A 12,965-nucleotide genomic window follows, 5' to 3' on the forward strand; every position below is an offset into this window, starting at 1 on the left:
TGGATGGAAGAAGTTCAAAACTATTTATTGATAACACTGATGTTTTACATACAGAACAATGGTATTACCAACTGTACATGAAAATTGTAATTAGTTCCTTTTTAACAAAAATACAGAAGTGGAAAATATCTATCTTTACCCAATTACCCCCAATAACTTAGAAGACAAATTCAATGGAAACATTTTTCTAAAAGAGAGAGAGAGAGAGAGAAAAAAAACTATGAAACTAATCAATTTCCTGTTAGAAAAAAATCAGGAGGAACAAATCAGAAACTATAGCCATCTTATGAAACTTCCAAGAATTGATGAACTGTCATACGGTGTTATCTTTGAGGGGAAGATCGGAATCCGGAGATGGAATGAAATTCACTTCCTGCTCGTTAGACTCTGTAAGCATCGATACAACCTCCCGCATTGATGGTCGGTCGAAAGGAGACATACTTGTACACATTAGAGCAATTTTAAGCACACTCATCATGTGCTCAACAATACTTCGGTCTTGAAGATTCAACCGAGAATCAAATATTCTTGACGTGTATGAATGGTTGCGGATAAAATTTTTCACCCATGTTACAAGATCACCTCCTTGATCTAATGGCTGTACAGGAGTTTTTCCTGTTAACAGCTCTAGAAGAACCACTCCAAAACTATAAATATCACATTTTTCTGTAACCTTCATAGAGTAAGCATATTCTGCACCAAGAAAAGAAAATAGAGTAGGTAACTCGAGCAAGAAATGCAACATGGGATGATAATTATATTTATCTATAAACTTAACTAATAGCTTGTTGAAATTTTTTTATATTCAGAGTCATAACGAAGAGCTTACCAGGAGCAATGTATCCATATGATCCTGCAACTGCTGACATTGATTTAGAATGAGGCATGTCGATAACTTTCGCTAGACCGAAATCACCGACATGAGCTTCAAAGTGATCGTCGAGGAGAATGTTGTTTGATTTGATATCACGATGAACTATCTTTGGTTTGCAGTCATGATGCAGATATGCTAGACCATCTGCAGCTCCAACCGCAATCGTAAACCGAGTTGGCCAATCCAAGCAACAAGAGGATCCGTGGATTAGTTCACCTAAACTACCCCTTGCCATGTATTCATAAAGTAGCAGATTGCAACCTTGGTGGTAGCAGTATCCATAAAGCTTAACGATATTTCGATGCCTTATCTGTCCAAGTGTCAAAATTTCGGCTTGAAAACTGTTTTCAACGCTGTTGCCTTCCCTATTTGATGCCAACTTCTTGACAGCAATTATCTGTCCGGTGTGAACTACGGCTTTATAAACTGTTCCACAAGCACCCTTTCCAATAATATAACTATCATGAAAGTTATTTGTGACTTCAACTAGATCATGGAAGGTGAAACCCTCCTTGGGAGGTAAGTAAAAATCTGAGTCAGAGGACGGAATCTCCTTATTTGGCATCGAAGATTCATGTGGACGTCTCATGTGATGTAAAATAATCACAATCAAAATGAGAGAAATACCACCTATAGCAGAAGCAATTCCTGTGATGATTTTACCACGTGATGTATTTGCATTCTCTAGTGGTGTTGAATGAGAATACGAATTCCCGCTGCAATCACCAAGAGGTCCGCCACAAAGACCATCGTTGCCTATAAAGCTATCGGTGCCCATGTTCTGAAACAAAGGAATGGAAGGTATAGGCCCAGAAAGGTCATTGTAGGAGAAGTTACAAACTGATAAACTAGATAGGTTGTCGAATTCTGTAGGAATTTGTCCAGTCAAATGATTGTTATTGAGAAGGAGAATCTCTAGAAGGTAGAGCCTTCCAAGCTCTGGGGGTATTCTCCCAGTTAGATTGTTATAGCTGAGATCCATTGCAATCTGCAAGCTTAAAAGGGAGCCCAACTCCTTTGGAATTTCACCAGAAAATGAGTTACTCCCAATCTGCAACTCCGTCATACGGGGCATGTTTCCTAGTCCTGCAGGTATGTTTCCTGAGAACTTATTTTCTGAGAGGATGAGAAGCTCCAGTTGTGAAAGTGATCCGATCTCATTCGGTAAAGAACCTGTAAAGGCATTGTGGCTGAGATCGAGTCTTTGAAGCATCTTGCAGTTGAAAAATTCAAGTGGCAACTGACCAATGATCCGATTTGATGAAACATTGAAAGTGACCAATTGAGTGAGATTTCCAATCTCCTTTGGCAAGCTAGATGTGAAGAAGTTGTTTGCAATTTGAAGCCTTTGCAACTTATGACATCTTCCAATATCTGTAGGAACTGGACCACTGAATTTATTTTGGCCCAGTTCAATAGCAGAAAGGTTCTCCAAGCTGCATAGCTCAGATGGAAACGCACCGGTAAGCATGTTCCCGCCAAGACGAAGTTGCACCAGTGATTTACAATTCAGGATTCCAGAGGGGATGTTTCCATAAAACTTGTTAGACTCCAAATTCAAAATGCTCAGGTTAGAATGATGACAAAGGTGAGAAGGTATTGTCCCTGTTAGGTTGTTTAGTGAAAAATCAACCACCCAAAGCCAGCTGTAAAGTCCAAGTCCTGAAGGAATGCTACCACTGAGTGAGTTATCAAAGAGCTGCAGTTGTACCATCTTAGTGAAATATTGAAAACCAAATGGTATAGGTCCTCTAAGATCATTCATCGATAGATCGAGTCGTGTCAAATTACTCAAGGTGCTAAATTCATCTGGTATAACACCATTCAGCAGGTTTTTGAAGAGGAAAAGCAAGTGCAGACCTTTTATCTTACTTAGTTCAGAAGGGATTTCACCAGTTAGATAGTTCTCTGAGAAATCAATTTCTTCAACAAGAGAAAGATTACCTATTTCCTTTGGAATAGTCCCATTAAGAGCATTTCTATAGAGATACAACTTCTTCAGGGAGCTGAGATTCCCCAACGTCTTTGGTATGAGGCCAACCAGATTATTTGCATACAGCGCAAGGACCTCGAGGCTCTTACAGTTCCCAAGCTCCTCAGGAATATTACCAGAAAACTGGTTACCCCAAAGAATCATTTCGGTTAAGTTACGAAGCATTCCGAGCTCCTTTGGTAGTTCCCCTCCTATCTGATTTTGAGCAAGACCAAGCACATTAAGACTCTGGCAACCACTTATTTCAGAAGGTAGGCTTCCAGAGATAGCATTCTGTCCAGCTCTAAATCTCTTAAGATTCTTGAGATTTCCAATAGAACGAGGCAACGGGCCAGTGAGCTGGTTAGTGTACGCCACAAACTCAACTAGTGAGGATAGCTTCCCAAACTCTTCTGGGATCGAACCACTTATTCGGTTGTTACAAATATTCAAACTCCTCAAGGAAGTAAGATTCCCCATTTGAGGTGGGATTTTTCCCTCAAACATGTTGTTATTAAGAGAAAGGTATTCTAGACCTGAACAATTACCAATCTCTTTGGGAATATTTCCAGTGAAGTTATTGTAAGAGAGATCAAGAGAAGTTAGGTGAATTAAGTTACCAATAATGGGGTTCACGGATCCAGAGAGCTTTTTCGATTTCAAGTTGAGTGACGATACGACCGGAGCTTCACCAGATGTACATTTTACACCGATCCAACTGCACGGTGTCTGGTCCGCAGGATTCCAGTTCTTCAAGCTATCAAAATCATCCTTTAAAGTCCTTTTCAGCTCCAAAAGGGACAATCCCTCTAAGTTCAACCCTTGTGAAGTACAAAAGAGAAGAATGATTGTAAACCAAAATCCAACAAACCTGACTAAGAATCCTTCCCATGACTTGACATCTCCAAACATGTTAAGAGCCATTGCCTCCACAACAACTACCAGAAAATCCAGCAAACTTAGCACCTGTAGAAACACCTATTATGTCAAACAAACAGCATTGTCTAATAAAATCAAATCTTACTCTAACACATACACCAAAAGAACAGATGCCCCTTTCACTTAAAGTTTCTAACAAGTTCATTTCAGATTCAACACAGTCCTCAATCAAAACACCATAAAATCCTGAACTCAGTGCCAATTCTAAGTGAATGCGAACAAAAGAGTCAATCAACAAAGAACAACAAACCTCATAGCATGGCCATCACTCGTCGAAAAAAGGGTAATAAACACAGCAATTCCGCCATGTCTTCTTCCAATTCACATCTTCTAACGAAAATCCCAAAACCATGGAGCTCATAAATCAAGTACAACAAAATAAAAAGGGGCAGATCGAGATTGAATTTCAGGGCCTTTGCAATAATGGGTATCGCCGAATTGCGGTCAATAATTTGGCAGAAAGAAGAAAAAGAAGAAAAAGAAGAAAAACAAAACAAAACAAAAAATTATCACAATCTCTACTACTTTGCGGCTGTAATCGAACACTTGGCACTCTAAAAACAGCGATAAATCAGAAAGAAATCATTTCCCCTTTTTTGGTATATTATATTCAGCTACATATTGATCAAAATAAAGAAGAACCCATCAGCGGAAACCCTCAAATTAGTTCTCTAACAAAAAAAAAACAAAAAAAAAAATGGAAAAAAAAATGAAAAGAGTCGAGAGATCTTAGAATGAATTATTAAAATGAAGAACAAAAACCAGAGCTCAAACTGTGAAGCTAAAATGGCCGACAAATAAGAGGATTATTTCCCATCTGTGTAGGGGAGAGTGGGGGCTGATTTTAAGTGGTTGGAAAGACGAGAGAACTGTGAGTTCCACACCCAACTTGGAAGAGAAACTTCGAAACTTTTCTTTTTCTCCCATTTTATTTCATTTCCTTTTTTCCATTTTATAAAAGTTCAATTTTTCTTTTCTTCTTTTTCTTTGCCATTTGTATTTTGTCTGTTTGTTATTATATACATAAGCCGATCCTTAGCACTGGGTCGTTAATGGAGTCACGTTTAATAATCAAACCATTGAAGAAGATGATGATGAAGAAGAAAGCTTCGTCTTCGGTTTTTGTTTGTTTCTTTCAATTTGGGGTTTTCTTTTTTTAATTCTCTGAGAAAGAAAATTTGAATTTTATTTTTCTGGTTTTTGTCATTACTATTTGATTTTTAAATTATTTTTTTGGGGGAAATCTTTTTCTTTCCTTTTCTTTATAAAGAGTAAGTTTAGTCATTATGAAAATAATTTATAATCCCATTGGGTATGCTTATTTTATTTGGTAATTCCTTTTTAAAATCTTAATATAAAAATTAATACCATCTACCTTCAAACAAAAACATACAATCTTATCCACCATTTTAAAATCCATTATATCAACATAAATCTCTTCAAATTATAGAAAAAAATCGATCTAAAATAACCATAATTTTAAAAGATGAGTAAACAATAAACCACCAAATTACCACCGTTTGTTTAATTATCTATAAGCCCAATTAGTTTAAGAGTGAAAATACCTGATTTGGAAGGCATAATCATCAATCTTCACTGAAAATTATGTTGATTATCTCTACTAACTTAATCAGATGACGTCATGGATGAACACTCACCATGCAACCCTCTTTATTTATTTATATGTATGTATGTATATATATTTTAGTGCCAACCAACCAATGGGTTTCATTATTTTCTATGCAAATGGCCAGATTCCAAACGTCGTCGTTTCAATCACCAAGGCGTCACATCACACGTGCAGCAAAGCGGGTAATGTTTTTTGCCTTTTCTTTTTCTTTGGGAAATCCTTTTTCCTTTTGTGTTTTTATAATTATTCTTTTTGACAGGTATAAGTTTCCCTTAATAATTGACAACTCTCGATTAATTTCATTTTACGTATGCAAAAATATATTTACTAAAATATTTCAGAAATTCATTAAAACCATTCATTCTAATTGAGAAACTGAATAATGACATCAAGCTTGTGTCACCAAAAATTGATGGGCCTGATAAGTGGGCCGTTAAGATGTCTATGGGCCCATTAAGCCCACGGGATGAGAGAAAGCCGAGGGGCCCAATAAAAGTGGCCGACTCTTGAGTCATGACATCAAGATCGCCACTAGGGCAATCGTGATGTGGAAATCGGACGGTCCACATTGGCGGGTTTTAGAGTCCGGTTGCCTAATCATCAAATCTTGAAAGGCCAGATCGGTAGGGTCCACTTGGAATTATTGATACTACTAATTAAAGGAAAATGAAAAGGAAAGTGGGAGAGCTTTTTAATTCACTTTTTTATATATATAAAAAAAGATTGGTAAATTTTTTTTTGTTAATCTACGTTTTAAAGAAAAGTTGTCGAAAATAATAAATTTGATAAAATAAAACAAAATTTTAGATTCTATATACATTTGATAAACGTTAATATGCTTTTCTAAACAGTAATAAAAGTTCATTTGTGTCTATCATTAATATAATCCAAAATTTTGGTATATATTTGTAAATATTTTAAAAAATGTCTCTATTTTAAACTTCGTTTAATTCTAATCGTTATATTTTTTTACTTTATTCAACACTAGTTAGTCCATTGTAGGGTTGTTGTTTTTGCTATCTACGAACTTTTTGTTATATAAAAGTTTAATATTTAATTAACTCTAAGAAACTAAATTTAAATTTAAGGCGTAACTAAAATGAAAGGTTAAAAAAAAGTATGAGAGATTAAAATGGAAGTGATAGTTTAAGATAATATTATAAATTTGAAGGGCACATGCATGTTGTTAGGCCTGCAGTGAAATTTGACTTTTATTTTCATTGGGGATTTCTTTTGGGGTTTGGCTTTCCCCCACTACGAAATGAAATAAAAGGAAAATTTTATATCACTTTCCCATTCTAACACTTTATATCCTTTTAAATATATTTCTTTTGGCTCTATTTTACACTTTTTACATTTCTTTAATACATTATTCTCTTTTACCTAAATATATGGATATGTTTTAGTTCCTAATTTTTATTTATATAAACTTTTTAGCCACATAAATTATTCAAACTACCTCCTGATTTAGTGAAATTGTTACAAATTTAACTGTTGGATTAAAAATAATTAAGTATATAACAACATTTTAAAATTCCATCAATAATAAAAGTCCATTATCGATAGAATTTGACAAATTTGACTATATTTGCAAAAAATTTAAAATGTTGTTAGACTTAATGATAAAAGTTTTATCACTGGTAGACAATGTTGCAAATATTAGTCTATCATTAATTATATCGTTAATTTATTTTAAATGTTATATTCTTAATTATTATTCATAAAATGACTATCAGTTACCATTACTAAATAAATCAATTACATGTCAATTTTGTCAAATTAAATCGTGAAATGTTTTTAACTAATTTGATCGATTATTACATTATCATATGAAAGTTGTCAACATCAACATAGTTCAAGTTATTAATCGGAAAGTTAGATGTTTGATTATCGCATGTTACAATATTATAAATAAAAAACTAGCAACAAATTGTACATTTTTTTAATGATATCAACACGAGGTTATGTTAAGGAATGAAATACCAACTACCAAGGTTAAAAATAGAGGGAGCTTCGTTTTATTTATAACATAATTGGTGGATGAAAAAATTTATTTTCTACAAAGGAGGATCGAGATATAAAACTTAAAATATTACATATTTCACTAACTAATTAACTTGAAAATATTAATTAGTAAGTGACACCTTCCAACAAAACTATTATGGTTCATGAAATTTAATATAATGTATGCATATATATATTTAATTCAACATCTTATCCATTCTATCGTTCTCAAGTAAAGTAATATAAAGTATCTTTTTCAAAACGGTACATCCTCACATGTATCAAAAAAAATTATTTAATATAGAAATTATTTGTAGATAATTTTAAATTCTTTAGATCGTTTTTGTTAATTAATTAATTGTAAACAAATAAACAAATAATCCACACAAAAAAAAAAAATCAAAGGAAAAATCTAAAATATATTTATTAAAGAGAAAAAAAAAAACTCTACCAAAATTGTAAAGTGGGTCCTACATAATGGGATTCTTTGTCACACTTGCATTTCTCTATTGTATAAATCATGCCAATTTTAAAAAATAATTTTCCAAGAAATATAAATATAAATAAAAAGAAAGAACGAAAGAAAGAAATAAATAAATTATGTGAAGAGTGAGTGTGTTTTACTGTAAGTTCACATGGATTTTGTTCATCAATAATTGCACATTGATTATTCAAATTCACTAAATCCAAAACTATATATTAAAAATGGATTACAAATTGATCAATTAAAGAAGACTTAGGGTAGCTTTACATTGGTCCAAATCTGCTTGAATTTTGAATAAATTAAAAGAGTGTGTAATTATTTACATTAAACCACTCTTCTTGTAATCCCTTTTTTTATTCCATATTTGACCAATTTTCAAATTAATTAGATTTACTCAATAAACTAATCTTTTCTTTTAGGTGGTTAATTGACATTTATTTATATATATATATTTGATCTATTAATTAAAAGTTATCACATATCACATGATATTATAACAACAAATATATAAAATTATCTAATACGGTGCAATATCATATATGCTTATGTTTAAAGATGGTGTACCCTTTTACTAACATTAAAACTAAATAATTACAATATCTCGATAACATTGATTAATTCAATCTTATGAATCAAGACTTATTATATAAACGTGATTACTTGTTTTATGATTTTTTTTATAAATTAATTAGTAGTTAATATGTTAAGTCCATGTTTAATTCTATAAATTGATTTTACACCAACATAATTCCTTTCTCAAAATTCTAATTAATAACATTTTTAGTATGATCAAACACAATTCTTTTCAATTCACATATATATTATTCTCAAACAACTATAAAATGATATATATATATATATATATTCAAAATTGGAGTTTTGAAATAAATTATTAAGACAAGTCAAAGAAGATGTAATTTTCATCTATTGGTATCTCATCCCTAACCACAAATCAAAAGCCATTTAAATCATGGGGCCGCTCTATGTTTGAAGAAAATTATCGAAGCCTATGAATTGACACTTTATTTTCTACATCTATATATGCTTTTTCTTTTACAAAGATTTTGTAGCTTTTCCATGGAATGAAAATTAATTAGTCTATATTATCATCTCAAAATTTTAATAAACAACAAAAGGTTTTTGGTGAGAATTATGAAAAAAAGAAAAAAGAAAAAAGAAAAAGAGTTTTATTTGACTAAATATGATATGATGGTCGACTAGTTAAATAGATTGATTTTCATTATAAGATCAATAAAATTCAAATCATGAAAGGTGACTTCTCTAAAGTTGACGATGAAAGTTAAGAAATTAAAGTCATGGATATTGACTCTATAGACTTCATAAATATCTATTTCATTGAGTCGGTCGTAAGAAATATAAAATAATTAATGCATGAGGTTGACATATAGAGTAAACCATGGAACTTAAGGAAGTCGACCTATAAGGTCGGTCATGAAAAACAAATTATCACTAAATGTTTGTTTATTAAGTGAAGCATGTGTACTATCTACTCGTAATGGACAAATTAAGTTAGTAATATCGTCAAATTAATAAGTTAAGTGCTCGTTATAAAAGCATTTTTTTTCATATAATCAAAAGGGTTCAAGGCATTTGAGATATACTTTGAATGAGATCATGAATTATCTATTCTCCAACTCTTTTTAAACGATTAGCTAACTTGATTGTTAAAACTGTCAATGATCAAACACCAATGTAATTTTTTTTAGACGAAGACAAAAAAAAAAACCGAAAAAGTTTATTCAAAATAACAATCAATTTAACATGTGAAATGATCAAGTTGATGTAAATAAGTTATGATGAATTAAAAAGATATGGTAATTAATTATTGATATAGATACATTAGCTGTTTTTGTTTTCTAATTTATTTTGTCTTTTAAACTATAAGTTTTATATTGAATAATAAATTTATCTTTTATGTTGTATCAAGATTCCATTTTAATTCTGGCAAAATTTCAAGTAGTAATATTAAAATCTTCTAAAAACTTTTAGAAATCAAATAAAAAATGCATATAATAAGCTGGTGATTTGAATCTCAAGCTATAGTTTTTGGAACCCTCATTCAAAAGTAGGATGAAAAAGACATGTGAATTATGTTAATCACTTTTCTTTTACTATTTAGTTTTTTAAATTCTAGAAAACAAAAACCGGTTTCAAAAACTATGACCGTTTAGTAAACGATTTGATTTTCTATTTTTAAAAATGAAGGTATGTTTTTCAATACACATTTAAACTAAAATTTGAAAACGTAAGAGAGTAGTTAGTTTCTACGTTTTCAGATTTTAGTCTACTCAAATTTTACATTTAAAAGTTTGAGAATGTACTTACAACGACCACCATATTATATGTGTGATCTTTTACAATGATTTGCTCTTAATTTTGATAGTGATCGTTAAACATTAATAATGATAAACCAAAAAATCGAACCAATTAACCAAAATCAACCCAATCGAAAGTGTTTAGTTGAGGATATAAGAAGGTATTTGATTGACAATAATTTGAAGAGAAAAAAATCAAACATACAACTTTTTTTTTTTCAATTTCAAAGACTTAAACCAACCAATCGATCGAACAACAATTGATTTGCACTCATTCATAGTTGAGATCAGTTTAAATTTTACTAAACTGATTATGGTCAGATTAGTAGTTGTTTGGTCGAAAAATCAATTCTAATTAATCTAACACTAAATATTGAAAGTAAACTTTTGGTGAAAATTTGAAACTTAAGAATCAAATAAAACAAACTTCAAACTTCTTGCATGAAACTGTAACTATTAAATCAAATATTGGTAGGGACTAAAAAGATATTGCTAAATTGAGTCACAAAAACTATATTATAAAATTAAACTTTAGACTTGTGACAGAGAGAGAGAGAGTTTCAACAAAAGTTTAGAAGGATTTATGTGAAACAAAAGGAATAAGTGAGTGATGGGATGGGATGGGACGGGATGGGATGAATGAATGAAGGTTTGGTAATGTCTAATTTCCACCGTCATTTTAGAACCAAAGTCAAAACTCTTCTGAGCTTAGCCTTCCTTCAACCACGTGCCCTCCATCCTTTTTTTTTTTTATCATTTTCAATTACTCTCTTTTCTTTTCTTTCTTTTTAAATTTTCATTTATTTAACCAAATTTGGAGTTTTAAGTGATACGACCCAATTAAGATCAAGATTTAATTATACCCTAAACTTTTTTTAATGCGTTTTTAAAGCTATTTGTATAGAGTATGATATCTAATTCATAAATATATACAACCTATGGTGTATGTTGAATGTATTAACAAGGTTAATAAAAGTTTCTAATCATGGGTTTTCAGACTAAGGGTCTGTTTAGATTAATATAAAAGAAAATGTTTGATAGATTTTTTTGAATTAATATTTGAAATAGATATAGATTAAAAGAGTATGAATTGGAAATGATTTGGATCCCATTGTGATGATAATTAAGAAAGTCAAATTTAAGGTTTATAACCAAATTTCATATAATGATTTTGACTAAATTAATTCCTTTAAGGTATTATATTTATTGTTGTTTTGGTTTACAACTTTTGTTTTCAAAGTGGAAGTCTTTATCCAATTCTACAAACCTTACGTTTCAAGAAATAATCATAAATCATTTCTATCACCAAAATCAATTTTCTAATTTTTGTATAGTCTTCTTTTCATTTCCCATTTTATTTATCTATACACACATTTTCACTAACATTATTTTCATCTTCCATTCCAAAAATATATGAATTATTTACGTATATCATATCTATATTCTTATTACGAAATATTAAGAGTTGGAATCTAATTCAAATCTAAAAAACAAAAACAAGTTTTTAAAAACTATAATTTTTAGTGATTTTCAAAATTTTAGCTTGGTTTTAAAAACGCTCATCGGACGTAGCTAAGAAAATTTCTAATTTTCAAAAACCAAATAGTTATCGGATGGGAGGTTAGTTATCTCGACTATGTTTTTGTGTTAATTGCTAAAATTAATATTCATTAATCTTTGTTGTTAATTTGTGTGTGATTTGTTTTTAAAAAACAAGGGTGAGAAACACAAAGTGTGATTCTACAATTGGAAAAACGTTTCTAAATATAGTTCCAATTATGTAAAAGAAAATGATAACAAAGTAGAAATCAACTTCCATCCATTCACAAATATTAAAACAAAAAAAATAAAAGTGAGATAGAACATTTACAAAACATAATAATGATGTTGCACTGACCACACCATTGATCTCAAATCATCGACTTTTAGTTATGTTGATGAGGTGTCGCTTCGATAAAATTCAAGTTATCAAACATTAGTATCGAAATTCGAATAATTCTTTGACGAAAAAACAAAAAATAACTTAAATTTTAGGAAGAGTAGAATCGAGTATGATTTTTTTTTTTTTGGTGTATAATTAATGATATATGAGGTATGACTTTCCAACGAGAAGAAAACCACAAAATTAATGATAGGATTGTTATTTCCAACCTATGAATTGTTTAGGACTTGACCTCCACTAGTTTATCTACCTTTAAAATTTTCCAATTTATAATTCATTCATAAGTATTTTTTAAAAATTTATTTGTAAAAAGATATATTTTATTTGTGATTCTAACAACTTTGAGCGTCTATAGTTGGATTATAGACACAAATGTTAGAAACTTTTAGTACATATTTGAATCTTTTAGAAATATAGATTACATGGCTAAAAATTAACAAGCACAAATTCATAAGTTATTTTAGGGTTTTTTTGCAAAAGAAAAGTAATATCGTGGACATTGAATTCCTCGTTTTAAAAGTTGAATTCATGATATAATGTTAAAAGACTACTTCGATCTTCTTTTTTGGGAGGTTCTTCGTTTTAAATCTAAGTGATTATTTTTTTAATCCATTAGTTCAATAATCACAAATAAATAAATAAAAACAGACATACCCTTAAGACAATTCAGGGTTTATGAGAACAATGATGAAACAATTATATTTTTAACTCGACGAAGCATAATTAACACCAAACTAATTCGTGGATGTTTTGATTTTGTTGAGTGAATGTTAAATTTCTCACC

At 30.6% G+C, this 12,965-nt stretch overlaps 1 protein-coding gene across 2 annotated transcripts; it reads right to left on the bottom strand.

Moving 5' to 3' along the window:
• LOC101219053 (probable leucine-rich repeat receptor-like protein kinase At2g33170) lies at window positions 1-4,932 on the bottom strand. 2 transcript variants are annotated; one of them, XM_031882569.1, is made up of 4 exons: window positions 4,036-4,932; window positions 3,718-3,812; window positions 830-3,603; window positions 1-693 (listed from the first exon to the last, which is right to left on the bottom strand). In XM_031882569.1, the coding sequence occupies exons 2-4, from the start codon at window positions 3,768-3,770 to the stop codon at window positions 314-316; spliced, it is 3,207 nt and encodes a 1,068-aa protein (XP_031738429.1). In that variant the 5' UTR covers window positions 3,771-3,812; window positions 4,036-4,932; the 3' UTR covers window positions 1-313. The 2 variants fall into 2 exon arrangements, with proteins under 2 accessions (XP_031738429.1, XP_004134018.1); XM_004133970.3 differs by having other exon boundaries at window positions 830-3,812.
• Between the last annotated feature and the right edge of the window lie 8,033 nt (window positions 4,933-12,965).

The sequence above is a fragment of the Cucumis sativus genome, chromosome 3 (assembly GCF_000004075.3).
Source record: "Cucumis sativus cultivar 9930 chromosome 3, Cucumber_9930_V3, whole genome shotgun sequence".
NCBI classification, from domain to species: Eukaryota; Viridiplantae; Streptophyta; class Magnoliopsida; order Cucurbitales; family Cucurbitaceae; genus Cucumis; species Cucumis sativus.

Bases quoted from the DNA above. Each gene is read 5' to 3' on its own strand.
- LOC101219053 (XM_004133970.3), bottom strand. From the start codon at position 3,770: ATGGCTCTTAACATGTTTGGAGATGTCAAGTCATGGGAAGGATTCTTA. The intron at 694-829 runs GTAAGCTCTTCG...TTCTTGGTGCAG, and splicing joins ATATGGATACATTGCTCCTG to AATATGCTTACTCTATGAAG.